This window comes from Larimichthys crocea, chromosome II (genome assembly GCF_000972845.2).
Source record: "Larimichthys crocea isolate SSNF chromosome II, L_crocea_2.0, whole genome shotgun sequence".
In the NCBI taxonomy this organism is placed as follows: domain Eukaryota; kingdom Metazoa; phylum Chordata; class Actinopteri; family Sciaenidae; genus Larimichthys; species Larimichthys crocea.
In genome coordinates, this window is record NC_040012.1 from 10,393,031 (window position 1) to 10,419,909 (window position 26,879).

The window sequence follows — 26,879 nt, forward strand, 5'->3', positions numbered from 1 at the left end:
GTATTCATTTCCAGACTGAGTTAGGCCATATTTTATTCATAAAAAAACTTACATAAAACATAAGAAACCAAACATGAAGAGTCTGTAAGGAGTTTTGGAAGATTTCATGACAAGCTGAGTGACAGCGAAGATGTACAATTAATAATTAATCAATGGAAAGTGTTCATGAATGTCGCTTAAACAGATATTACCAATGCCTACAAAACTTTACTTCATTAGTCTGCATATTTTACACATTTCGCTGCTATGTAATGATAGACATCTCTTCTCGCTCTCTGCTTTCTGACATTGTATTTACAACATTCCCCAAGTATCTGCAGAAAGCTTGGCTCACGTCCTCTGGGTCCTCCTCCAGGTTGGAGTGAATAAGCAGCAGCCTGCTCAAATGTGAAGCTGCATCAGAGAGAATGAACGTGTTAGTTGAGAAATAGTCATAATAACTCATACAACAGCCTGTAGTGGAAATACCTAATGGCAGTCGTCCATCTTCAACTCCACTGCCGGGCTTTTGGTGAGCTATGAGTAGACATTGGTTGTCCTGGAAACCTTGAGATGCGATGAAAATCGAATGCCACGTCTCTATTTCTTTGAGGTGACTTGGAACATCAGGATTAAAAATGATCACGACACCGCTGGCGTCCTTCATCACAGCAGGCCAGCATGTTTCAAATCTGTATCAAGAGAATATATTATATCTGTATTATACACTAAAAAGGAAAGCAAGTATAGAAAATTAACCATTACATGATAGGACAGGGTAATAGGTTTGTGTTTATGATATTTAACTTACTTTAAATCTCCTGAACAGTCCCAAAGTTCAACCTCACATGTTGTGCTGTCGCCACTGCCTTCAGGTTGTGATTCAAATTCCAGTATCCTTCAAACAGTAGAAAACAGCTGCATTTAGTTTTCGAGGCAAAATAGATTAATCTGATTCAATAATGGAGGTAATTGATTTTACACTAAATTTAAAATGATGTTCCAAACATTCAGTTAGAACACAAAGTCTGAAACTGGGCCTCTCCTCAGACAAAGCTTGAAAAAAGATTACTATTTTTGCCCTTATTTAGTACACTTAATAAAAAAGAACATGCTTTGCTCCAAAGGATGTTATATTTGCTTCCTACGCACACACGCCCACACAGAAATGATGTCGAAGACGAAGGCAAAATGGTAAAGAGTTTGTACCTTACTCCCTGAGTAGGTCTGTATTCACCTCCCATATATTCTGTTGTGTCTGAGAGAAAATTTGCAAGAACTGTTTTCCCACTCTGAAAAAAATGACAGACGATAAAATTAAAATAGTCATAATAGTTACAGTGCAAGACAAATAACGCTTATGATCAAACAAACACTCTGGAAAGGGCTTTAATATGACTTAGTTTAGTTTTATTAAGCCAGTTAATTTTACTGCTAATGTTCATTTGTCACAGCAGGAAAAGCCCAGGTGTTAATAATTAAGGTGCAGGTCCATTTAGTGCAGCAGAGCCTTTCCAGTGAGCCAACACAGGGTGCACCACAGCAGCACCCTGACTCTGTTAGACCTGTATGGAACAGAGCCTTAATTAGTATCATTGGAAACACCTAATTCGTGCCCATTAAGGTGGCTGCTGTGAACAAAAGAAGGTATGTTGCAGGGCTTTGCTGTTATGTTGGCATGGCTTCCTGGGACACTTTTCATGCTCGCAGTTACACCTGTGCTTTGTCCTGCTGTGACAGGACGGTAAAAAAAAAAGGTATACAAACTGGCTGATGCTGTTTTAGTCCTTTTATTTTAGTGACTGACAGCTGAACACTTTATAGCCGTCCGACACAAAGATTTACCAAACTGTACTTTCAAGTATCAAAAGTAAAAGCAAACAGAACTACATTATTCTGTTATATTTTGTTATATTAGTATATCATTATTACTAAAGCCTTAAGGTGTAAGATGCATTTAAATATTATAGCTGGTTGACTTGTGGGTATGTTTTTTTTAAATTTATTTACATGCTGTTAGGTAGTTTCATCAGCTATATAAATGTTTATGCAGAATATTACCCTGCCAAATCACTACTAACCATAGCTTTCATATAAAGGCATTGAAGTAAAAAAAGTTCCTCTGTCATATAGTTAAGTAAAAGTATAAAGTAGCATAACATTTCATTTATACCTTGCAGTTATTATTTATATCATGGTCACTACTCTTGCAATAATACTATTTGTATCATGGTCACTTTCTTTGCAATATTTCTTACTCTATGGTCACTTTATATTACAATACTCTTTTTATACATCATGCCCCTTTTATCCTCAGTACTTGTCTGTTTTGAAGGTTGATTGTTTTTCGGGTTGATTGTGTAGGTTATAGATATTTCTGTCTGTTTATTGTGTTTTTTTTGCCTTTTCTACTATTTTCTAATCCTCTAGTGTATGCTACACTTCCCTCTGCTGCTGTAACAAGTAAATTTCCCCGTGGTGGGATGAATAAAGTATATCTAATCTAATCTATAACATGGAAACACTTAAATAAAGTAATGTGCAAGTATCATTACCTAAAAGTTGTACTGTAATTAAGTAAATAGGCTTAGTTACATGCCACCACTGCACAAGCACACACACATATAGAGCTATTAACCTTACACATGTGCTCAAGGTCTTGATGCAAACATGCACTGCTGATGTTTTGTGCTGAGAAGGTGGCTAACACAATAACACGACAGCTGTCTTACGCTTTCACGGTTCACAAACTGTTACCTAGTTGGACGTCTTGTAAAAATAGGCTACAGTGCAGCAGGGGAATGTCTTTACGTACCTCACTGGGACCAATAAAGAGTATTTTTGCTTTGAACATTTCCAGTCAGCAGAAGCCGAGCATCGGATAGCTTCGAAAAAGCTGTAGTAGTGCTAAAACGACACCACCAAAACAAGTTAAATAACACTCAGTCGTATTCTGAGTATGTATCTGAGCGGTGCTATGCTGGCTTTTGAGTTTCACGTGATTAAATATACAAAAAAAAGTCGATAACCTTCGTATCTTGAAGCTAACCGAGGATAGTTTGAGCTACCGTGCTACTAAACTTCCTTTTCGTTTCCATGGTTTCAGCCCCGTCACCTTGCTTTCTATTTGCTCATTGGTTGTTCGCAACTTTTTGCTCAAATATAGTCCCGCCTACTTTTTTCTCTAGGGGAACAAATCAGCAGCAAGTAAATGAGTCGACGTCATCACGCTGCCGCGGAGCTAACCAATCCGGTTCGACCTCTTCAGTTTGGAGTAGCGCTTACAACCGACACAAGGTGAGAGAAGTATATTTACATTTTCATTGTTTTGTTTTGTTCAGGATGACTGCGTTCAGTTTCAATAACCACATTTGTAGAAGTGTGTGTGTTTGCTCGGTGTAGAAGTCATGCTTTAACTAATGCTTGCTGTTTTCGTTGTTAGGTAAAAGCTTACCAGTAATTTGTACTGTTGCTATGGAGTGAGCTTAGTTAGCTTGCTTGACAACCTAGTTTGTCCTTCACAGTGATGTGCAAGCTGGACAACAACAGTGCACCTGAGCTACTTTTAACAGTCCTGTTCCTCCTGTCCTCTGTATGTCCAATCCACTTTATTTATAGAGCACGATTTTAGCAAACACAAGCTTTTTCAAAGTGCTGCACAACAAGATAAAACACAATAAATAACACAATAGTTCAAGCTCAAGTCAACTTTATTGTCATTGCTGCTATATGTACAGGACATATAGCGTTTCCCTCTTATCCCATGCAAACAGCATAAACATGACATATAAAATCTAAGTAAAAAATATAAAATAAAATATACAAACTCAAAGATCTAAAAATATATACAAGCTAAAGACATCTGTGTGGCAGTGTAATGGCATGTAAGTTAAATAGAATTATCAGTATAAATATAAATATGGCATGTAAGTTAAATAGAATTATCAGTATAAATATAAATATATGTATGGCAGCATGGACAGAATTAACAGTATCTACAGTATACACAGTGAGGTATATCAAGAAAAGAAATATGTAAAAACATGAAGTAGATAATAGAAAGATAGAAAACAATTAAAATAAAATGAATGAAAAGCACTACCGGCACAAGATAGAATAAATAAAATAAACATAAATAAATAAATCAAAATATGCATGTATACACATAAAATCAACCCTCTACACAGTGTTAAAAGCCAAAGAGAAGAGGTGGGTTTTAAGAAGGGTTTTAAAATGAGACAGAGAGGAGGCCTGTCTAATGTGCAGCGGCAATTCGTTCCATAGTTTCAGAGCTGCAGCAGCGAACGCTCTGTCCCCTCTGAGCTTAAGCCTGTCAGGAGCAGCTGGTCAGCTGACCTGAGAGAACGGCTAGGCGTGTAGGGGTGCAGCAGCTCAGAGAGGTAAGGTGGGGCCACGCAGTTCAAGGCTTTAAAAGCAAATAAAAGAACTTTAAAATGAATCCTAAAATGGACAGGCAGCCGGTGGAGTGAAGCTAAAATCTGTGAAATGTGCTCATATTCGCTTGTGCCAGTTAAAAGACGTGCAGCAGCATTTTGTTGTTAACTTCTGCTGTATGTTGTTTTGTCAGTAGTAAGGGCGATGTCTCCAGAGGATGAACCCCAGAGTCCCCCCCTTGGTTTCAGCTCCAACAGAGAGGATGCCACTCTGAGCTGTGCTGATCTTGCCAGCTCTCTCTCTGAGCTGGGGAGAAGGAGCAGAGCACGCAGCAGTTTCCACGCAAGAACCCCAGAGACTGACATCAGCTGGTGAGCTCCTATGATGCACAAACATTTGAACATATAGTCTAATCTGCAGGGGCTAAATCTTTTAAAGCATTTCCTTCCTGTTTGTCGTTTAGTCGTGGAGACTTCGCCGATAGAAAAAGCCCTTTCCTGAAAATACTGGTGGATGCAGAAGCAGCAGCCAACTCTGCCGCCATACAACTCGTGTCGTTCAAAGATGCCATGGAAGATCAATTTACTGTATGTTTGTTTTGCACTTTTTCATACATCAAACATGAGCCCTCCATGTTGTAAAACCAGAACATACATTAATCTACATTAAACATTCATTTTCACATTCATGAACCATTGTTGTAACTTATTTATCTTTTGTAATTAAGGACTCCAGACAGTCTGCCACCGATAAGCGCCGGATTGCAAGGCAGAGAGGACTTCTGCTGGAGAAGTTGGAGGATTTTAGACGAATAAATAAATCTGTTCGACAGAAACTGAAACAGCTCCAAGATTCAGAGGTTAGTTACAACATGTATTGCTTGTATATTGCTCAGAATATTTAAACATGGGTCTAGATTAGGAGTAATACTGTAGTTCATGATAAAATTAAACATTCTCACTTAAATGCTTTAAATAGACTAACTCCTGTCTTTCCATATAGGCTGATCGAATTGATGCTGACCGCCAAATTGACATTTTATTGAATAAGATCACACAGGCTGAGAGTGAAAATGAGGTGGGTGTTACTTCATTTAAGTGCGAGCAAATGAAGCTTTGTGCTCAAGCTGTGGCAACCTGGTTGAAGATTTAATCTGTGACGGGGTTAATCTGGATTAATCTTAAGTACTATATTTGTTTGAATGGTTTACGTTGGTAACAGCTAGTCAAATTAATGTCAAGTCTGTGCCAGCACAGCCACATTTGGGACTAAATTAATGTGATTAACTGTGAAAACTCTTAAATTATTCAAATCTCCCCATCATGCACTGATTGCTCTCATTTTTCTTTTAAGCATTTAAAAAGAGACTTGAGTGAGACAGAAAAAAGAGTTGAGGAGCTGATGGATCTGCGGAGAGAGGAGCAGGTAAATACAGCGGAGGTTTCCATATAGATGTTCCTGTAGAGTTAATTTTTAAGAATCTGTCTCATCATGGTCGTCTACAGGAGAACATAAAGAGTGCAGTTCACATGACCAAGTCGGTAGAGGCGACTCGTGCTCACCTGCAAGGACAGCTGCGCAACAAGGAAGCCGAAAACAATCGTCTGACTGTACAGCTACGGGTACAAATTTACTGCCCTATTACTCTCGAGACAAACTGCTTTAAATAAAATGTGTAACATTATGTCATAACTTTACGGCTATGCTTTCTTTTCAAGACCTTGGAGAGAACCCTGACTGAGCAAAAGTTGGAGATTGATGATCTGAAAGGCTCCATCACCTCTTTGACTGAGAAGGCAGCACAGGACAAAGAATCTCTAAAGAAGGCCATGCGAGCGCAGAAACTGAGAGCTGAGAGATTTGAAGCTGCGATTGAGAAATGCTATACGCAACTGAAGGAAAAGGTAGAAAGTGAAAATTAGTGTGATTTTTGTTTTTTAGTAATAGTGCCTCTTGTACACACAGTCAGGTCGTTCAGGATCTTACTTTTCTTTTCGTGGTCGGCAAACAGGATGCTCAGCTGGCCAACGCTCGCGCAGAACGAGACTCCAGGAGACGACAAAAGGAGCAGATGACGGATGATACAGACGAACTTGTTGCTCAGATAGAGTTGTTAAAAAGGTTGGTTATTCATCTTTTCCACACACCACCACTTTTTTTTTGTAGTGGAAATCAATGCACTTGGACTTGGACTTTAAGAAGCTGGGCTGGACATTTGGTGTCATTTTCTATTATTTTAAAGACCAAACAATTCATTGATTAATCTAGAAAATACTCTGCAGATGAAATGATAATTAAAATAATCATTAATTATAATAATAAACACAACATTTAGTTTTCACTGATGAATTTCAAATGTGTATTTTAAGTCAAATTGCAGGCTTGACTGCGAGGCTTCAGAAGGAGAAGGATGAGCTGACAGCCGCAAATGAAACTATGAGGCATCGCGTTGAAAAACTCAGCACTGAAAACGGAGACCTCGGCGTCAATAATGCAGCACTCAAGGTACAAGCTGCCAAACAGCTCCCACGTGCGAATCATTACTGTAAGAGGTATTTCTATTACTAAAATGACTTTGCTGTTCGTGTGGTTGCAGGCAACCGTTGCTCATTTGGAACGGCAGCTGGCTGATTGTGAGTCTGCCCTGGTAGAGGAGACGGTTGTGTCTCAGGAGAGGAAACATCAAGCCGAACAGTGCCAATATCAGGTTGATCAGCTCTAACCCCTTACCATAACACTGCCTTTTCATTTTAGTTTTAGCCATTATGTAATTCTTTCTAAAACATCAACAACAACAACTGGTGACGGACGGCAGGTTTGATTATAATGTTCTGTATTGTTGTTTGCTTTTTTGTTTTCCAAGGCTGCAGAGCTTCAAGCTGAGATAGGCGATCTGAGGATAAAATATACCAATCTTTTACGAGAAGCAGAGAAGACACGAGATGGAAAAGATACAGAAGTTTTGAAGGTAACCTCCTGCCTCTCCTTATAAACTTTGTTTGAAAGTTTTGAACTCTTTTAATGTGCACAGATCTTAATGAATTCCAGTGAAAATATTTTAGGTGACTAATTTTTTTCTTTTTTGTCCTTTTAACAGTACTGTTGTTGCTTTATCTATTATCTTCAGCTCTGCTGCGCCGTTTCTCCTGCTGTTGAATGGCCACTTAGTGATGAGATGTTAGATGTAACCTTTACTTTTTCAGCTGCAAAACATTTGATGCATGTGAATTTGCCAACTATCAAACTTCCTACAGTCATTCTGGGCAGCAAAACACTTGAACTAACAACTGCCAAAGCTCAGTCTGTAAATGAATCATGGCACCTTCGGCACGCTGTTACACGTATCTGCGTGATGACTTTAGGCTAATATTTTGTCTATTCCCAACACTCCTTCTGCCATTCTTAACCGGAGCCCAGGTGAGGCAGGAGCTGCAGGGGCGCGTGGAAGAACTGAAGTCTTACCCCGAGTTACTGAGCGCAGCTGAGCAGAGTCTCTTCGAGTGCCAGGAGAACCTGCGACGCTCGGAGAGGAAGTGCTCAGAAAAGTCAGAGTCCATTAGGCAACTGCAGGTTAAGGTGTGCAACGTGAGCTGCGGTGGTCAGAATTGTAAAATGCAGTCATTTTCTAAAAATCTGACCACTAGGTGGTAGTAAAACCCTACGTGTCTGTCAGCATCTTGTTTGTGAGTTTGTTTTGATTGTTTGTGGGAAAAAAAACCTCTCTGCCTGCAGTGGAATCAGTTAGGTTGCAACCATCCTTACCTACGTACCCATTTGTGAGTGTTTTGTGCTGTGTGACTCCTTTTCAAGCACCCACTTGTTTCCATCAGCATTGATGGACTGGTATCTTGAAAGCTGCCCATTTTGTGTTTTTGCTAGATTGTGAGAAATTGTCTGAAATTGGCTGTTATTGTATCTAGTTTTGCATGTGACGTGCAAACATCTTCTCTGCTCCATTCACTCACGACCGATGCAGATTCTGAATTTTACATTTTATATATACAGATGGAGAGTCATACAAAGCTGCTGACGTCATCTTTAGAGATGAAAGAGTCCATTCAGGAAGCCAATTTACAACTACAAGACAAAGTGAACTATCTCAACAAGTAAGACATCCGTTCTCTGGACGTTAAATGTCTCCTTTGTTCAGATTCAAAAATTGAAATAGTTTGTGTGTGTTTGTAGGCAGATGGACCAACTGCAGCAGGAAAACCTGGAGCTGGTACGGAGGCTTGCAGCTCAGGAGGAAGCTCTCGGCTACAGTAACCGGCAGCTGGATCAGCGTTCATCAGAGTGCCAGGCTCTCAGCAGGCAGCTGGAGGCAGCTTTATCAGACGTCAAACAGCAGGTACAGCTCAGAGATGGTCTACTCTAGAAAACCATGTTTTTCCTATTATATCTCTTTTTGTACTTGTTGGTACAATTGACCAGGTGGCATCATAAAAAGAAGTATGTATTCTGTTACTGATAGCGATACAGCACAATTGAGCCCATACGTCCAGTTATGTTTTCTGTGCTTGCTGTTTGCACCAAATTTGTGATACTATTTGTGTTTCCACATAAATATCTGGCACACGGGAAGCAATGTGTTTGATTTAAAGTTTTTCTTCTCGTCAACAAGGTCAGCAAGTTAAAAGACCAGGCTGTTTCCAGAGAAGAAACCCTTCAGACCAAAATCCTGGAGCTGGAAGCAGAGAAGAGCAGAAGGAATAATGAGCTGAGACTTCTTCGCCAGAGCAAACTCACCGTGAGTCTCGTGATTTTTCTTGAATACAAATGAAATGAGTGTCAGCTGCAACAGGCTCAGATTGTACTGAACTCAACCTTGATGCAACGTGAGATACGTTGATGTTGAGGAAAATCACGTATCTGTATCTTAATCCGCAGGCAGAGAAACAGTTTGAGGTGCGTCTGAAGGACCTGCAGCTCAGCCTGGACCAATCAGAGAGCCACAAGCAAAGCATTCAGAACTACGTTGATTTTCTGAAAAACTCTTATAAGACGATGTTTGATGAGGGACTGCAAACATCAACTTTTGGATCATCATATTTTCTAAAATGAGAAAAAGGGTTTATGTGTTTGCATTTTAAAATTTGTATTTATTGATTTGTTTTTTTATATATATCTTAATATTGAATGATTGTGATATTTATACAGTCAAAATGAGAATAGAAGCATTCACTTTTAGAGGAAGTAAGAGGATGTTTTTTATAGATTCAGGCTATCTTTGGGTTTTTCTACATTTAGCAGACAAGCTGGGACTTTTTTTTTTTTTTTTTAATCTCTTTCATGTTGTTGTGAGAAGTTTTGATACCCGTTCTTAGTCCCCAGAGACGTTATATAATATTTCCACGTGTGTGCAGATTTCAGACTGTGAACTCTTGGTGCTATTGTATCTTATTCCCATATGACGAGGAGTCAGTTGCATAAATCTGGTTTAAGATTATTCTAAACTTTAAACTTTAATCTCTTCCGACTTATTTAAAGTTATTAAAAATAGCCACAAACCCACCTTCTTAACTTTAGACCCACCAACAAGCTGGTCTAAAGTTAAGACCAGCTTGTTGTCATGGCAACATGTTTTATAAATTGGGAGTTTGACAGACATTTCTAACCTATAGTTACAACATCTTAAACAATTTGGCAAATCTTTTTGTTTGTTTGAGAGCCTTAAAACAGCAAATCTGTGTAAGAATGTCCAATAATTTTAAATATCAATTAACTTAAGCTTAATAAATTTGTGTGATTTTGTGGTTCAAGCTCCACAAATATATAAATTTAAATATACAGCATTTTTCTTATTTTCTGATATTTAATTAGTTAAAATATTGAATTAAAAGCGGGTTCCACCTGTAGGAAACTAATGTGCCACTAGGTGGAACTGTTTTGTTGGCCATCTTTGTTTCAAGTGTCTCAATTTTACCCACAAATCATTGTGTGCTCCCTCACCAGTCTCACTTTACTCACTGAGTTCTGTGAAGACCATTCAGGCTGTGGCAAGTGGAAGAATTTGTTTATTTTTATGGAACTGGCTCCATCTCAAACTTGTGTTTTTGCCATATTTTGAATCTGTACACATCTAATTATGTTCAGTAATTGTTAAACCAGTACATGTGGTGCTTGAAAACCAAATACAGTATGTCCCCGCCAAGTTGTGGTAGAATAAACCACGTTTTCCACGGTGCTCCATTCAGCCATGCTCCTGTTAACCTGCTGACGCCGAAAACAATCGTGTGTTGTTGTTTTTTTTTACAGTGATCTTAAAGCAAAACGTGTGATGTATATTTAATGTGATTATGTTCTGATCTTCAGCTGGACTGAGATGAATGATGCTGAGAATCAATAGTTTCGCTGTCAGCTGTGAAGCTCATGCCTTTAGGGTTTGCAAACGTAATTGCTGAGATACATGCAGCACTCGGATATTTCCAAACCACTTTAACATCTCTTGCTGGTTTGCCTGGCATGCTTCTGTAATGGTAAAGTTTTTACACTGAGAACACAGATAGCTGCTGCTGAACTGAACTATGTTTGTCTTGTACTTATTGTGCTGCTGTTGCTTGTGCTCCCATACTGTATCTATGGTAATAAACTACCATGAGTCAAAACCTGCGTCCAGACTCTGATGTGTCCTCGCTGTGGTCGTATTCCCCCTGAGTGCTCCTCTCAAGTTCTCAGAGACAAAGCTCTATTGTGCTCTCCGTCAGGGGATGGAACCATTTCATCTCTGCGTGCGTCAGTACTCCTGTTTTTCCTTTGCTCTTGTTCTGACTCTCTTGGTCTTGCCCGTTTACGTAATTCTATGAACACACTATGAATTTGTTTTTTTGCTGCTGTTTGCTGGAAAATAGGATTACATCTGACTCCTGGCAGTTTGGTTGGTATCATGATTCAGCACTGTGATTGACACACCCTGAGCTTATTAGACGCAAATGAGTTGGATGACCCATGTGTTGTTTTTTGTTTTTTTGTTTTAATGCTGGGCCAATTATCAAAAACAAACAGAGGCTTTACTGTTTCATAGCTGATGGGCGTATAAACTCTTGGATGGCAGATAATCCCTGAATCTTTGCATTAACACAAGTCAAACTTTAGGATGTGAAGGATACACATATATGTTAATTAACACTCTTCTTTGTAATATCAGGAGCAACATTCCACAGTCAGGGTTGTCTCTGTGGAAAGTTTAGATTATTCTCTGTGTACCCTAACATTTTTTTTTATTTATTCTGCAGCTTGTGCCCAGCATCTGTCCAACAGCAGGAAAACCACTCTGAGGTTTACATTACACCCATTACCTAAACTATGCAGTGACATGTAGGTCCTCTCAGAAGTGGGTCAGCCAGATGCAGTTGGAACAGTATGGCTCTTTTCCCACTAAAAAAACTGTTACAACAAACCCCCCCTGAGGATTTCCATTTTTCAGATTTTTGCAAGGCGCAGTCTTCATAATTTCTGCCCTAATTTTTCCTAATACAATAAAAGAATTGTCAAACTGTGTTGTTTTGTGTTTATTTGTGAAAAATAAAAACATAGCGAGTGTAGAGAACAGGATGTCAAACCAATATTATCGTACAATATGTCATGATTATATCTACATTTAGTGAAGTATGAAATGGTAATCCATATAAATAAAACGAACGTGTACAGTAAATGAAAAGAAACATAGTGTGACATGTGTGTAATGACTGATTTAGTAGCTGCCATAGTTTTTACATCTTTTCCACAGTGACATGTCTTGTCAAAAGAGGCTTAAATATGTGAAATATAAAATGAAAGTGAACACATAGAAAAATAAGAATTTTTCACAATGTAAAAAAAGAAACTGCTTCAACAGAAGCAAACCACGAGGCTCCAGTGTTATGAAGCATAATAATAAAATGCTATAGTTCAAGAAATTCATCCTGTAGATGTCTGCAACTCAAAGTGCAACTTTTGCTACTTAAAGTGTCTCCCTTTCATCTTCGATTACAGTTTGTGGATGTCATTAAAAAGTCTGTAGCGTGCAGCTGTCTTTTCGGAGCAGTCTTGGTTACACTTGCAAGACTCGATCATCATCACCATCCTGCTGATGATGTCGCCATTTCTGCACCGGAAGCGGACAGGTGACGTCTGGGTTCGGTGAGGGCTGCAGCATCTCCCATCTGAGCAGGACCCACAGTACCTTGGCTGGAACTTTTTCAGGCTACGGCAGCCCGCGTGGGACAGATTAACCGGACGACTGGCCTTTTCTGTGGGGTTACATTTCTGACCTCTCTGCTGGAGAGAAAATATCAAAAGCGTGTGTTAAAACATAACCACGATATTAGACATTATCTAAATGTATCTGTGAATCCTGCTAGTGTGGAGTGTGGAGTGTACCTTCAGTCTGTTGAAGGTCATTTGGCTACATGGGCGGACTTCACAGATCCGAGTCTCTTTCACCAGTTTGCACTGGGTGTTGCTGTTGGTCACCCTGATGGACACTCCAGTGCCACAGGATTTAGAGCAGGGAGACCAATCTGTAGTTTGAGACACACACAGTAGGTGGCTCCTGAAAGCTGCACAAAGAAAATAAAAGGATTTAGAAGATGATACGAGAACATCTTATGCACATGTTGCTACGTTTGTAATTTAACATGCATGATCTTATATTTGGCTCCAGATGTCACCAGATTGTGTAAAACTGCTCACCAGGTAAAGATTTAGTTTCTCCTCTCCACACAGGCCCCAACTCATTCCTGTTGGTAAAGTCGTCTTCAGACAGTCTGCTGTCTTTGCTGTGCTTTCTCCTTTGTTTCTTCATCACAGACTCACTCTCTGTCTTTGCTTCCTCAGGGCAGACGAGTTGTTCACAGCACCGTCCCGGTATCTTGATCCGTCTGGGTTTGGCACAGCCCAGTTTGGGCAGCATGAGCTCATGCGGGCAGAGGGAAACACATCCAACAGCACCGTCCATGCATGTGCACTGGTGTTTGCAGTTTGGACGGAAGATTTCTCCGTTCTGGTAAATCTTGTTGTTGTACTCACACGTCCTTCCATCTAATTTGGCTGTTTCAGAGAAAACAGAGGAGGTAGTGAGATAGAGAAATGAGAAGAGGGAAGTGAGTACATTCAGAAAAAAACAGAGCAGAAGTCATCATACCTCGGCAGATGCCTTTAGCAGAACCATATTCCCCTCCAAAGTTGCACTCCAGTCCCTTTGTGTGGTCACATGGCCGTGTCTTGCTGCAGTCCTCAAAGAGCTGCCGTGCGCACACTTTACAGCATCCACAGCCATCCAGCATGAGACTGACTCCTGCTGCACATGTGGGGGTATCAAGGGAACACCGACAGTCCTTTGGACACGAGGCTGACACCTGAGATAAAACACGACATCAGATTTTTCTAATCAAATCTCTGCCTCCTCTTATAACAGCTAAACAAGCAGCTCATGAATGAACAGTTATTCCTCACCAGTTTAACGCAGGCGACCACCACGACAAAGACGTTCCACATCTTCACAAGTTAAAAGTTTAAAAGTCTTCTCTCTATCAAAGACCAGACCTGGCAGTGAGATGACGAGTTCTTGCTCTCCCTCTTTTGGAGTCCCCATCTCCTTTTATACCCTCTGAGCAGATCTGACGTATGCGCAGGCTGAAGAGGTGTCCTGAAACTATGAGAGGAATGCCTCTCCACGCGTCCTCCCATAAGCCCATAAGAAGCTGCCCCCACCTTCCTCTGCTCTCGCTCAGTGTGCCAAGAACCACCCAGTCTAACTTCTTTCATAGCTTTCTCTCCAGTTCAACTGTGCAATTTTCACTTTTCATGTCTGTTCTGCGGTCATGAAGCTGTGAACCACAATCATTCCTTTGATATGAAGTAAACCAGTTCCTGAAATTATTATTTGTATGTAATAAAAGGTCACAAATTAATAACAGGTTCTGTACAGGAAACTGACTATTCAGGCGTTACATTGTGAATTATGCATGGTTTTGTTCCTGTTCCTCTTTTTGCTTTTATAACTTTAACTTTAACTGTCTTTGTCTCAAGAAAGAAAGAAAGAAAGAACTGGTGAGGTATGGTTATGTAAAGGACAAAAAAATGTACCTGATGCCTAAAATATTTCATCATCAACCTCATGCATGTGAGAGCGGCCAACATCGGGACGCCACAAGTTCTGACATAAATATTGAAGCAAAGCTACATACTTCTATGACCAACTGAATTTCCTCCTCGGATGAAGCGGTGTTTAGGCTGTTGCACGTTGTCTGTGATCGGTGTTTGTATTTTCTAACCACGTTAAAAGTCACAGATGAAAAATCCCATCAGTCACCTTTCAAGGGTGTGGATGGATTAGGAGTTTGTTTGACTTCAATATTTCAAAAAGGAGACAAGAGCCTCCTGGAATGCTTGAACCCTGGGAGTCCTTTGTTCGAGTCTGAAAGAGAACGTCCAGAATGAGAAACACCAAAAGAAGAAAGAAAACTTGAGCAATGCCCGAAGCAACATTCCACTCAGGATGAACATTGAGGGTCTCTTTGAAATAGCTGCCAGGATAAAAAGCATCCTCTTCTATCCACATCAAAGAACAATGGAAGTTATCTGGGAGAGAGAAAAATGCCTTTCCTTTCATTATAACCTGTGAGAACAAGAGGCTGAGCCAGGCAGATTGGCACAGCCTCCTTCTTATCTAACTGAGGTTACAAAGGCCAGTTTGAATCGGTGCCAGCTCAGGCAGACGAAGAGCGAACAAGCGTAAGCTCGGTGAATTCTCAGATGCCTGCAAATTGCTGACTGTTGTGGTCTGGAGTGGAAACTTTTTTCCATCCGAAGACGTAATATAAAGAATTTGCAGAACCATGTTAGGTAAGAGGATCTTCGGATATATATCAGGCAGCTGGAAAACTTGAACAATTTGATGTTAAACTGACCTGTTTGACAGTGTTACACCCAATGCGTGCCCTTTATGTTCCTGGAAGCACCCATGTTTAATTTCCACAGAGAAGCATGTGAATGTATTTTAATTGTAATATTAATGTCAGTATAAAACTTTTTAAAATGTTTTCCAAAGAGAGAGCCTCATTTTTTTTCTTGCCCCTTTCAAGTCAGTTTGCCAATATAAGGTTTTAAAATTTCACCACTCCTGCCAGTCCAATCATTTAGAGGAGTAATTTATTACAGCTAGTAAATGTTCCCTTCTCTTAGGAATATAAAACATCTTCCAAGAACCGTGTCCGTGTTAAAATGAAGAAGTGAAAACACTTTAGTTTGGTGCTGCTTTTTTCACTAGTCGCAACTTTCAGTTCTTGCCCGGCGTATATATAAATTTGTTTTGATTTGACGTCAATGTAAATGCTATTTTACAAGTGGAAAAAGGCACGAAGCTCTTAGCCTAGCCTAGTCTAGCATAAAGCAGGGGAGATGCAAATTTGCACTGCAAATTATCATCCATATGTATTCACAAAATGTCTGGAGGCTTGCTTACTGTAGCTGGCAAGCAAGCCACTATCATGCTGGCACTAGTCAGTCACCCTGAGCTGATTTTCCATGATTGTACATCATTTAAATCAAGAATTAGGCCTATTAAATATGGAGAAAGCTCTCCAGTCAGTTAGCTCAATGGCACAATAACTACTAAGCATTCAAGAGATGACTCTGTCTTTGTCTGCAAACCATTCATCTTTTGTCGAGTATTTTCTCCTCCAATAAAGAACACAGCTATAATGCCTTTCGTACAACATGTAGGGTAAATTCAGCATAAAACATTGTTTGTTATACAGATTAAACAAAGTTCAAATGTGTTACTTAGTGAGTTGTTAAGTTGGTAGGCGTATTTTGAACTTTGGACAGATTCAAGCCCACTCCCTGTCCTAATACTAAGCTAGGTAACCGCCTCCTGACACATGCTCCATAATGCAAAGACATAAAAGTGGCAAACTTTTCATTTAGCTCTTGCAGTAAAATAACAATATTTCCCAAAAATGTCAGACTATTCCCTTAACAGCCTTAAGAATTCAAAACGTTCCAACGTGAAAGAAAATATCCATATTTGGAGCATTTTCTTTCATCTTGCTGTCAAGTTCCTGTGGTCCATCCATCATGAATATAAACCCAGATTATCTATTGTATAATAGATGTTATGTAACGTGTAATTACCCATCCTGGAGCTGATACTATCAGAAAGACAAGACTTTTACCTTTGTTACCCACTTTTTAATATATATGACACTACCGTGCAGCATCAGACTGAAATTTAGTCACGTCATAGCTTTAGTTATTTAACCCTACGTTGCCAAGGATGACATAATGGGATATGGAGGACAGTCAAATAGGAATGTGGGTGGGCAGAGAGAAAAAGGGTAATTTTGTGGCAGTGTACACATCCAAAAAAGAGAACAATAGACTCAAATAATGGAAAGGCAGAAAGACCTCCCCAGCGGTATTCAGTGTAAAACCTCAATGGTTCTGAGCTTGTTTTGGCTGCTCTGTGAGAGCAGGTCACACGACAGACGGGAATGTCTGAAATGGTTGTCCAGATATGATTGCAAATCCAGCTGATTACATCATTTCTATAAATGACTTTCCCTTTCTTTGTGTCGTACTCACTGTAGGGAACACTCACGAGTCGGTACACTGTGTTCGTCTGAATCTCTCACAGCTGATTCGACATTTTTTCCAGACAGCTGCTCTCTGCTGTTCTGCATGAATGACGTGAATCATTGTGAACCTTTTTCTCGTGGGCATGTATTGTCAGTTTCTGTGGATGCTTTGTTACCGTTTAACAAGTTTCTTGTGCAAAGATGCTGTTTGACCTTTTAGCACCTGACATTTAAAGGTCATCTTTCTTTCTGCCGCATCTCTCCTCCAGAAATTACTGGGATACAACATCAGCCACGTACTTATTGGAGTCTGTTTTTCCCCCTCTATTTCAAATCATTATCGTTACATGCAAAACCCCTAAAGTGAGCAACAAAGATCCATGGCCTGATTTACAGTTAGCATAGCTCACTGCTCAGAGATGGTGTTTTCCAGTTACACGGTGCATATTACATTGCAGAACATGACAAAACAAGCCTGACAACAATCTTCTCTGGGACTACCCGTCCTCAAACACTTTGTGGCGTATCATAATTAGAGGGAGGAGAAAATCTTGCATGTGTTTTGCCATTTTGCAGTTCATTTCATGTTTACTGGAGTGTTATTTTGGTTCTTCTCATGCACTGCAGCTTGCTGTGAGGACACTTTGTTCTCCACGCTTTGATTCACACTTTCCCTGCCTATCCCCCTATAACTGTTACCACTAATTGTATAACTGCTTTGGGCTGATTCAGTGTGACAAATCACGATACTTTATAAATAGAAGTATGAAAACTTAGGCCCAAAATAATAAAACAATACAACAAAGGGCTGGCACATTTCCAGCTACCAGTCCACACACCATACTGTCCCTAAGGACTGAGCTACTGCTACCCCAACAATAGAATATAATATGATTTAATAGAATAGAATAGAATCAATCATTCAGACTTTATTTGACAAAAAAAAGTAACACAAACCTTTACCTCACACCATTATAAACAAAAGCACAAACACAAACTAAGGAAGCGCCAGCCCATCATCTTGCAGTGAACAAAACACCGGAGGCAGGTTAAAACATAGAATAAAATACAATAAAGACATGAAATAATACTAATTAATTAATTCGAATGAAATCAAAGTTTATTTGTATAGCCCAAAGTCAGAAAATACATTTGTTTCTGAGGGCTTTACAATCTGTGCAGTATGGTGGCCCTGAAATGCAAAACACAACAGCAAATTCAAAAACACAATAGCAAATCACAAAACACAATATCAAATTCAAAAACACAACAGCAAATTCAAAAACACAATAGCAAATCACAAAACACAATATCAAATTCAAAAACACAATACCAAATTCAAAAACACAATAGCAAATCAAAAAACACAATATCAAATTCAAAAACACAATAGCAAACTGAAAAACACAATAGCAAATCAAAAAACACAATATCAAATTCAAAAACACAACAGCAAATCAAAAAACACAACAGCAAATTCAAAGCGGAAAAGGTAGGTACCCTCGGGAGACATGATCGTGTTACATGTTTTCAAAATATGAGCGCTGTTAACTTTTTGAATTTGCTGTTGTGTTTTTTGATTTGCTGTTGTGTTTTGCACTTCAGGGCCACCATAGGGCAGGGAGTGACACCCTCTGTCCTTGGACCCTCGGTTCAAGTGAGGAAAAACTTGCCCACAAAAAACCCTTTAAACAGGGAAAAAAGGTGGAAGAAACCTCAGGAAGAGCCACAGAGGAGGTCTTAATTAATTAATTAATCAATTAATGAATGAATGAATTAATAGTGTTGTAGATATTAGGCCTCACATCTTCCACCCTTGCACCTTTGCAGAGATCCAACAGCACCACCTAGTGGACTTCACCTGTGTCAGACACGTTTAACACAAATCAGTTAACACGGTAACAAACACGAACACAAGTTGGACACCTGTGGTCTGGCATGCTGCTGTAAGAGACGTTTTTATCTGAGTTGTAAAGTTTTTAAAGTACATGAATGAGCTGTGAGGGTGGGAGCGCTGACTCTGCTGACCGCCTCTTCTCGTCTTTCTCTTCTCTCGTCGTGTCGACGTAAACCTCGACACAATCAGGAAGTCCGGGGACTTTTTTACACACCGAAAACTTGAATGGAGAGTGGATCCGACACTTTGTAACGAACAAACAATGAGGAGACGCATTTGTTAACGCTTAGAGGTGTTTTATTTATGTAGTTTGTTCACCTTATTGCGTGCGCGTCTTGTCTTATTCGTCGTTAATTACCCCGGAACACCTGGATTTTCACTTTGCGGGGTTAAGGTGATGGATGTTCCTCATCTCACTGAAGATGACATGGCCGAGATTAAAAAGGATGTGAGTACAATCATTTCACTGAACTCTTGCTTCCAGGTCGGTAGTAATAGTGAGGTAATAAAGTAAAGTGTGTGGGGAAATATAGACACATGTTTTTCTCTGTTTATTTCTACTTTGTTTGGCGTTAAAGGCCTGTTGAATGAGGAAATACCCACCACACCTTCTCTGTACCCACATCAACATTCAATCCTCTGGAGGATTTGACAAAAATACAATACTGAACACACAAGCTGGAGGGTTTGCTCTGTCTGCTTTATAAAAATCACCTAAAACATGAATAGACACCCATGGAGAACAGGACCAGACCAGGTTGGGGTTGATGTGTAACTCACTTTGTTCTCCTTCTGCCATTGATTTCCAGGTGCTGACCCGACTGCGGCACTACCTCTGCGACAAGATCAGAGCCGAGCGCCACCTGGACTACCTGCGCTCTCGCAGGATCCTGACACGGGATGACGCAGAGGAGATCAGCTGCAGGAGCACGCAGACCAAGAGGACGGCCATGTTGCTGGACATGCTTGCCGAGAACCCCCGAGGCCTGGACGCCTTGACCGACTCCATAAGGGAGATGCGCTCCCAAAACTTTATCATCACCAAAATCACAGACGAGGTGCAAAGGGCCAAAAATGAGAAGCTGGAGTCTCTCAGAGGTGAATAGGCCAAGTCACAGTGAAATCGTCTCATTTCATATTTATTATATGTTCCTGGTGATTTAATTCAACTTCCCTTCCCCCTCTTCATCTGTCACTTTACAGCAGGGGCATCCAGTTCCTCATCTGAAAGCAACCTCAGCACACCGACCATATCCAGCGACCTCTCGTCGACGTTTTCAAACAACTCCACCTTGCTCTTCCACCCGGACGGAGAGCAGAGCCCTTCAACTTCAGACGTAGCAGGCTCGCTCAACCTGCCATCGTTACAGCCCTCCGGATCTGGTGCTAGCATCGCCGTAGCTTCTTCTACAACCTCCTCCAGCCTCCTGAGGCCCGGAGACCCGGGTGCTCCTCCGCTGCCTGATGAGGTTCTGGTCGAATCCCCCTCCAACTTAGATGCGGGAGCGTCGGGGTGCACCAGCAGCGGGGGGGACCCAAACTTCCAGCCGCTCCGGTCACGCTCGCTCACTCCAACATCACATAGGAGCATCTTCTAAGTTCACATCTCAATAGGACTGTTGTCATGCAGTTAAAGAGACAAATCAGCTGAATCCTCGGACACTCGACTCATATACAACACTCTCTCACTCTCTTCGGTGTTGCTCTTGCCTTTTAATTAGGCAATTACTAAAAAAAATGCTATACATGGGATATACTACTACTATACCGATCAGCTTTTTACAAGAGCAAAAAGGGCATTTGTTACTTGGGCTGTGGTATTGTTTGTACGCTTTTCATACTTGGTGTCAAACTGAAATGAGGGCCTGTTTGATACTTACTCATTACTTTCCGATGCTCATGCTTCAAACACCTTTTGGTGTTGTGAGGTTCGATACCCGTGTCAAGATGTTAGGAGTCAAGAAAATGTGACTCACCCACTCCTCTTCTTTTGTCTGGAGGTGTGATTTCCTGATAAAACTGTGTAGCGTGACAACATGAAAGTTTTTTATACACTGGAGTGACTACACGATAGGTGTGTAAGTCTGATCTCATGAGAAGGTGCCTTTTGTTGTAGCTCCAAAACGATTGCTGTCCACTCCATCCTGCGCAGCATTAAACTAACGAGCTGTTGCTTTACATTTTCGTCACTACACGAGTCTTAAATCTCAGAGCATGTTGTGAAATTCAGTCAGTGTCTTGCTTATTACTTCATTCACTGCTTATGTACTATGTAACTATTGCTTACTAAAGGTTTTCTGTATGAATTCAACCCATGTTTTCTTTCTTCATTCATGCCTGTGTGTTCCCTCAGAAACAAACGGTGCAGTTTATGATGACAAAAAAAATCTATTTTTTCATTCTAGCTTTACTGTCTGCAACACAAGTCGATATTCAGGTGACATTTTGCGACAGGCGCCTGCGAACAGTATCGGTGTCTGTGCGTGAGGAGATTCTGTAACTGGGGAGCTCTATTTTTGTTTTGGAAAAACTGGAAAAACTTAAAATGACGCGGAGGAGTGACAGTGTCATCGTGGTGAAGGCTGGCGCGGTGACTGCTTCTGCAGCTGATCTTCATAGACAGCAGAGAGTGAGTCGCTCTGTGGCTTGCCGGTGCGCAGCAGGTAATTCTGTTATTATTCATATAATATATATGTTGACTTTGTACTCTAAATTTGGAGCTTTTACTCTCAGTAATACATATATAGATACATATGTATGTAGATAGAGATAGAGTGAGATACCAAGAGGTTATAAAAATATATTAGTTACACTATGATAATATCTACAATGTAAGTGCCTTTAACTTTTATTTTCTGTTCTGAGATTTCTGCAGAGATTTTTACTTAATATGTTGCGTAAGCCTGCGTTTCCTGTCTGTTACATATTCACTGTTGCAGGCAGGTCTACTAAAATAAGCTTTTATTGAGCTAAAAATGGATAAATGATGCTGCAGAACACTGTGTTTTTTGAAGTTTGTAGAGCATTACAGTTCATTTTAGGTTAATTTTTAGCAAACACCAACATTTTAAAGAGAGTTAAGAGAGTGACAGGGGTGAGCACATGTAGGAGAACCAGTTTGATAGACATCAGAATGACTGGAATGACTGAACTCTTACTTTGTCTTCTACATACGTCTGATGTGTGTTCAGTATACTCTTCTATACTTCAGTATAATGGACGACTGTGAGCAGCTCCTGGCCGCAAGGTCAGAGGAGAGGAGGCCAAACAGGCACTGCGGGTGGAGCGCTCACACTCAGAGCCTGGAGTCGAAGATGGTGGAGGACTTCAGACGGAGGCTCAAGTACTTCTTCATGAACCCCTGTGAGAAATACAAAGCCAGGGGTCGCAAACCATGGAAACTGATGTTACAAATATTAAAAATTGCGATCATCACAGTGCAGGTACTACACCGATTTCTTTAGTATTAGTAGTAGTGTTGGTCAGATGTATTTTATGTCTTAAATGTTTGTTTTGTTTTTGCTCTTCTCTGCTGCAGCTAGTCTCTTTTGGCCTCAGCAACGAAATGATGGTCACGTTCAAAGACGACAATCTGATGACATTCAGACATTTGTTTCTAAAAGGATATAAGGATCACCGACTTGGAAGCTATGACCTGTACACAAAAGCAGATGTGTATGCTCACATCTACTACGTTATCGACAGGGTACTGAGATTTAAGGCAAATTTCATGGCAAAAAAAAGTTATCGCACAAGAAAAAAAAGTTTCACTCTTCTTTCCACATCTTTTTTTCCAGTACCTCAATCTCCAAAACTTGACAGTAGGTAACCTCGCATATGAGATGGCTGAAGGACAGTACACTCCTCTGTCTGTGTGTCAAGAGTTTTACAGAAACACCAGCATTGATCCTGGAAATGACACCTTTGACATTGATCCACATATCGATAAAGGTACTAAAGCACAAAATTGCCATATAAAGACAAACTTGTGAATTTCTTGCAGAGCTATGGCACGTGTAGATTTAAGTGTCTTGAATTGTATCCAGATTTTTGCACAGGTTGTATTTAAGGAAACTGATTCATAGCATGAATGGAAAATAATTACAATGTGGATTTACTTGTGACTCCATGAAAAGAGGAAGCTTGTTCTTCTGGTTGGAGGATCCAGTCCAATGACTAACTGATCTAACTGTTTTTAAACATGTTGCTTGTATTTCCTCCTCACAGATTGTATTTCCATATATCCTGTGCGGTTGTTTGACAACAGCAGTATGCCGGAACATGCGAACTTTAGCTTGGATTTCAAAAGGTGACTAAAACCGAAAATACTGGTTTCATATCAGGTGATAAGAGTGCCGCCTGCTAATGTATGTTTGTGCATGCAGGCTGCTATCAGTGAGCATCTACCTCACGCTGAAAACCATCAATCTGCAGACTGTGCGCCACCACGAGCTACCAGACTGTTATGACTTCCACATAATGGTTGGTGACAACGTCTGAAAAATGCCACACCCTCATCTGAGCTGATGATGATGATTTTAACAGACAGAATACATACTTGCTCAAAAGTAATTTTGTCTTTTCACTTTCCACTCCCTGAAACTTTCTTTGTTTGCATACAGATCATGTTTGATAACCGTGCACACAGTGGAAAGATCAAGGTTGATGTTGAAAATGATGTAAGGATTTATGAATGCAGAGACTGGAATGTGGAAGGCACTTGTAAGTTTTAATTATTTCATTGCAATCATTGATATATCATGACCCAGACAAATAATAAATACTCATACTTGTTATTGCTTTAAAGGCCAGCAGGGGGCAGTGGCCTTACTCTACTACTGTAACTATACAGGAAAAACATTATGATAGATAATTTTGAGATTTCATGCTATTTTGCTTCCATAACGTGAAAATGCTCAAAATACACATTTAGGTGTTTTCTACACTTTTTATATTTATGTCTGTGGATTTGACCAAATAGTAGTATGATACAATGTCTCATTTGAAAACTTAAACATAACATTTCAGAAAGCCTGAAAAACAAAACATATTGTTTTAATGTAAATAATCAACTGGGGAAGTTTTCATTTGACCCCATTCACCTCTAACATAGCAAAAATGTATAAAATATGTGTTTTTTCTCATATTCGGGTTATAGATCTTCACTTCAGTAGAGCTTACGTACACCAAACCTTCCTGTTTTATTCCTGTCTATATTCCGAAGGTTCTTACAGTGGGGTTTGTGTTTATATATCATAACATTGTATTCCTAAAAACATTGTAAAGCTTTGATCTTTCTAAATCTAAGATGTCAACAAAATGAAATAAGAAGTGTGCATGTGACTTTATCCAGCATTCAGATTAATGTGTTATTTTTATATTTAGAAATACATTTTCAATAAAGTTGTATGATAGACCTTTTTTCACAGCAGCCATTTTGACATGAAATAGTAAACACAAGTGTTATCAATGATCCTAATTAAGGTCTGTTGCATTCAGGTCAAACAGAGTCAGGGAGCTGCTGTGGTGCATGTTGGCTCACTGGAAAGTCTAAATGGAACAAACTTTAATTGCAGTAATCATTAGTAACACCTGTGTTGACCATACTATTTCATGTCAGTACGGCTGCTGTGACAAAAGTCTATTTTCTTAATGTAACTGTTTATATCTATTAGTTTGTAATAGTATTAGTATTAATTAGTATTTGTCTACTTGAAATAATTCATCTGAAATCTGTGGTTTGCAGCTGATAAGAACGATTACCTCCTCTTGTCGTTCGATTCTGTCGTCATCATCGCCTGCTTCACCTCTCTCATCCTCTGCACGCGATCTGTCATCAACGGCATCCAACTCCAGTTTGTAAGTTATGAGGAACGGATAAATCAGTTGTGACCAACACCACTGATGTACAGGATTTTAGTACATTTAAAGTTAGTCATCACCCATAATATGCAGACCCGCTATAATAACTTCAGTATTATTGAGAGCTCAGTGCTGGAGCCAGCATTTACTGTCGTCTTATTTACTGATAATAAGACGATATAAGCCATCACCTCATCAACATCTCTTAAGTAAACAAGTGTTATCATGTCAAAATAAGAATGGATCCTGGTTTCTTAACGCATTTGTTTAATTGGTGTGTTTTACAACATCTCTGTTTGTCTCATGCAGGAGTTCAACATATTCTTCCATGCCTACTACAATAAAATTGTGAGCTGGTCAGACCGCATGGAGTTTGTGAATGGATGGTACATCCTCATCATTGTGAGCGACACGTTAACCATCGCTGGGTCAGCGCTCAAAATTGGAATACAAACAAAGGTTTTATTGATGATTAATATGATCATTGACTGTTACTATTGACCTTATCTTTGGAGCATGGTATACAAAAAACAACTTCAGTTTATATATTTGTACTTTCTTTCCTCTTGCAGTACCTGACAAACTATGATGTCTGCAGTATCTTGCTGGGAACAGCCACAATGCTCGTCTGGATCGGCGTGATTCGTTACCTTGGTTTCTTCAGGAAATACAACGTAAGAGGCTCCATGACACTGTTTTATTTTTTGCATAATGCATCAGCTGTTAAAATGTTAAAAGTAGCACATGCTGAAAAGCTTTATTCCTTTCCAGATATTAATCCTAACCCTCAGGGCAGCATTCCCAAATGTGATCCGATTCTGCTGCTGCGCTGCCATGATCTATCTCGGGTACTGTTTCTGTGGTTGGATCGTCCTTGGGCCTTACCATGACAAAGTATGACATTTAGAAACTTTCATGGCCTAATAAATTATCCTAGTGTGAAGCAGCTCTGTTCTTTTGACAATGAAATATTAAAACTTGATTTTCAAAACATTTTTGTCCAGTTCCGAACGCTCGACAAGGTGACGGAGTGCCTCTTCTCTCTCATCAACGGGGACGACATGTACGCCACCTTCCTGAAGCTGAGAGACAAGAGCTACATGGTGTGGCTTTTCAGCAGAGTTTACCTCTACACCTTCATCTCCCTCTTCATCTACATGGTGCTCAGCCTGTTCATCGCTCTCATTACAGACACCTATGAAACCATCAAGGTCAGTTTGAATTCACCTGAGATATATTTTTAAATTTTAAAGCTGTAGAGTTTTTCAGGTCAGCTTTTTTTATTTATTTATCCTTGAGTGCCCTAATGCAATGATTCTTGTACAGCATCACCAGCAAGACAAGGAACCAGTGTCCCAGCTTCAGGCGTTCATTGCAGAGTGCAGGGACCAGCCTGAGTCTGGACGATACCAGACTGATGAAGAGCCAGCTTTGTGCTGCCTCTCTCCACGCTGCTGCTTTGGATGAGAAGATGCAGCTTTTTTTCCTTTGGCACATGCGGACAGAGTCGGCCTATCATGAGGCTGCAGAGAGTCCTGACTGTCTGCATAGAGCATTTGATCATACTGATGCCTGATGAGAATGCAACAATATCATCTAACAGAAGTACTTTAACTTGTTTGTTTGATTTTTTTACTTGACTTGCTGAACACCACTGAAGCAAATGGTTCATAGTTCAGACCTGCATGATGTAATAATAACAACATGAATATGCACTAAAGGACCAGTTCCTCCTCAGTTCAGTGATGTATTGAAAGGTGAATACTTTTCTTTAAGGTTTCTCAGAGTTGACGCAATGTTGAATTTGCTCCTGTTTGCACAGTAACTACTAGTAACAACTGTAGGCTATTTGTTTTTTTCTGTTTACACACACGAGTATACTCCTTAACTAAAAATGAAAAGGTATAAATAGATATATGGATTTTAAAAGCTACTCAGTAACAGAAAAGTTTACAGTGCTTTTTGTCTTTCATAGTATGTTGTTGCGTACTTGTGTACATTTTCTGAATGTAACTGTATTGACATATGTGTATGTCTGTGAATCTTTGTGTATTTTTGTTCTGCTTCTGTGTATTTCTTTGCACCTGTGACCAAGTAAATTTAATTCAGTTCAAAAATTCAAATAAGTTGGCTCTGACTCATTTTGTATTATCTATATTCTACTATAAAATATTTGTATTGAGGTCAAC

At 39.9% G+C, this 26,879-nt stretch overlaps 5 protein-coding genes across 9 annotated transcripts; 3 read left to right on the forward strand and 2 right to left on the reverse strand.

The window, feature by feature from the left end:
- Positions 1 to 7: 7 nt before the first annotated feature.
- Positions 8 to 3,119, reverse strand: ift22 (intraflagellar transport 22 homolog (Chlamydomonas)). The gene is made up of 6 exons (XM_027290444.1): positions 3,009 to 3,119; positions 2,795 to 2,886; positions 1,189 to 1,271; positions 791 to 877; positions 469 to 671; positions 8 to 393 (listed from the first exon to the last, which is right to left on the reverse strand). Exons 2-6 carry the CDS (start codon positions 2,831 to 2,833, stop codon positions 245 to 247), a joined length of 561 nt encoding a protein of 186 aa, XP_027146245.1. The 5' UTR covers positions 2,834 to 2,886; positions 3,009 to 3,119; the 3' UTR covers positions 8 to 244.
- LOC104917750 (outer dense fiber protein 2) lies at positions 1,536 to 12,003 on the forward strand. Of its 2 annotated transcripts, XM_027290428.1 has the most exons (18): positions 1,536 to 1,626; positions 3,168 to 3,276; positions 4,568 to 4,745; positions 4,838 to 4,961; positions 5,102 to 5,233; positions 5,377 to 5,451; positions 5,728 to 5,799; positions 5,880 to 5,996; positions 6,093 to 6,278; positions 6,386 to 6,495; positions 6,744 to 6,879; positions 6,971 to 7,081; positions 7,238 to 7,342; positions 7,792 to 7,950; positions 8,380 to 8,480; positions 8,560 to 8,722; positions 8,996 to 9,121; positions 9,262 to 12,003. In XM_027290428.1, the coding sequence occupies exons 3-18, from the start codon at positions 4,579 to 4,581 to the stop codon at positions 9,433 to 9,435; spliced, it is 2,058 nt and encodes a 685-aa protein (XP_027146229.1). In that variant the 5' UTR covers positions 1,536 to 1,626; positions 3,168 to 3,276; positions 4,568 to 4,578; the 3' UTR covers positions 9,436 to 12,003. The 2 variants fall into 2 exon arrangements, with proteins under 2 accessions (XP_027146229.1, XP_027146235.1); XM_027290434.1 differs by lacking the exon at positions 7,792 to 7,950 and having other exon boundaries at positions 1,538 to 1,626.
- Positions 11,871 to 14,141, reverse strand: LOC104917717 (protein CYR61). The gene is made up of 5 exons (XM_010729242.3): positions 13,807 to 14,141; positions 13,496 to 13,709; positions 13,045 to 13,401; positions 12,733 to 12,911; positions 11,871 to 12,627 (listed from the first exon to the last, which is right to left on the reverse strand). The coding sequence occupies exons 1-5, from the start codon at positions 13,846 to 13,848 to the stop codon at positions 12,340 to 12,342; spliced, it is 1,080 nt and encodes a 359-aa protein (XP_010727544.2). The 5' UTR covers positions 13,849 to 14,141; the 3' UTR covers positions 11,871 to 12,339.
- A 4,676-nt stretch (positions 14,142 to 18,817) lies between these two features.
- bcl10 (BCL10 immune signaling adaptor) lies at positions 18,818 to 21,139 on the forward strand. The gene is made up of 3 exons (XM_010729241.3): positions 18,818 to 19,276; positions 19,638 to 19,926; positions 20,032 to 21,139. The coding sequence occupies exons 1-3, from the start codon at positions 19,226 to 19,228 to the stop codon at positions 20,424 to 20,426; spliced, it is 735 nt and encodes a 244-aa protein (XP_010727543.1). The 5' UTR covers positions 18,818 to 19,225; the 3' UTR covers positions 20,427 to 21,139.
- Positions 21,140 to 21,267: 128 nt separating this feature from the next.
- On the forward strand, positions 21,268 to 26,784 carry mcoln3a (mucolipin TRP cation channel 3a). Of its 4 annotated transcripts, none has more exons than XM_019267143.2 (13): positions 21,268 to 21,491; positions 22,020 to 22,271; positions 22,367 to 22,534; positions 22,626 to 22,779; positions 23,056 to 23,137; positions 23,214 to 23,310; positions 23,451 to 23,550; positions 24,575 to 24,687; positions 25,000 to 25,149; positions 25,263 to 25,364; positions 25,462 to 25,584; positions 25,695 to 25,901; positions 26,017 to 26,784. In XM_019267143.2, the coding sequence occupies exons 2-13, from the start codon at positions 22,044 to 22,046 to the stop codon at positions 26,155 to 26,157; spliced, it is 1,665 nt and encodes a 554-aa protein (XP_019122688.1). In that variant the 5' UTR covers positions 21,268 to 21,491; positions 22,020 to 22,043; the 3' UTR covers positions 26,158 to 26,784. The 4 variants fall into 4 exon arrangements, with proteins under 4 accessions (XP_019122688.1, XP_019122686.1, XP_027128029.1 ...); XM_019267141.2 differs by having other exon boundaries at positions 22,040 to 22,271; XM_027272228.1 differs by lacking the exon at positions 21,268 to 21,491 and having other exon boundaries at positions 21,910 to 22,271; positions 26,017 to 26,174; positions 26,215 to 26,784.
- Positions 26,785 to 26,879: the final 95 nt, after the last annotated feature.

Excerpts from the sequence above, each read along its gene's own strand:
- ift22 (XM_027290444.1), bottom strand. The coding sequence starts at position 2,833 with ATGTTCAAAGCAAAAATACTCTTTATTGGTCCCAGTGAG. Across the intron at positions 1,272-2,794 it reads TCTTTATTGGTCCCAGTGAG|AGTGGGAAAACAGTTCTTGC; the intron begins GTACGTAAAGAC and ends CATTTTTTTCAG. Across the intron at positions 394-468 it reads AGATGGACGACTGCCATTAG|CTTCACATTTGAGCAGGCTG; the intron begins GTATTTCCACTA and ends TCTCTGATGCAG.
- LOC104917750 (XM_027290428.1), top strand. The coding sequence starts at position 4,579 with ATGTCTCCAGAGGATGAACCCCAGAGTCCCCCCCTTGGTTTCAGCTCC. Across the intron at positions 4,962-5,101 it reads CCATGGAAGATCAATTTACT|GACTCCAGACAGTCTGCCAC; the intron begins GTATGTTTGTTT and ends TTTGTAATTAAG. Across the intron at positions 6,279-6,385 it reads ATACGCAACTGAAGGAAAAG|GATGCTCAGCTGGCCAACGC; the intron begins GTAGAAAGTGAA and ends GTCGGCAAACAG.
- LOC104917717 (XM_010729242.3), bottom strand. The coding sequence starts at position 13,848 with ATGTGGAACGTCTTTGTCGTGGTGGTCGCCTGCGTTAAACTG. Across the intron at positions 13,710-13,806 it reads TGGTCGCCTGCGTTAAACTG|GTGTCAGCCTCGTGTCCAAA; the intron begins GTGAGGAATAAC and ends GTTTTATCTCAG. Across the intron at positions 12,628-12,732 it reads TGACCTTCAACAGACTGAAG|AGAGGTCAGAAATGTAACCC; the intron begins GTACACTCCACA and ends TCTCTCCAGCAG.
- bcl10 (XM_010729241.3), top strand. The coding sequence starts at position 19,226 with ATGGATGTTCCTCATCTCACTGAAGATGACATGGCCGAGATTAAAAAG. Across the intron at positions 19,277-19,637 it reads TGGCCGAGATTAAAAAGGAT|GTGCTGACCCGACTGCGGCA; the intron begins GTGAGTACAATC and ends ATTGATTTCCAG. Across the intron at positions 19,927-20,031 it reads GAAGCTGGAGTCTCTCAGAG|CAGGGGCATCCAGTTCCTCA; the intron begins GTGAATAGGCCA and ends GTCACTTTACAG.
- mcoln3a (XM_027272228.1), top strand. The coding sequence starts at position 22,008 with ATGTGTGTTCAGTATACTCTTCTATACTTCAGTATAATGGACGACTGT. Across the intron at positions 22,272-22,366 it reads TTGCGATCATCACAGTGCAG|CTAGTCTCTTTTGGCCTCAG; the intron begins GTACTACACCGA and ends TCTCTGCTGCAG. Across the intron at positions 22,535-22,625 it reads TCTACTACGTTATCGACAGG|TACCTCAATCTCCAAAACTT; the intron begins GTACTGAGATTT and ends CTTTTTTTCCAG.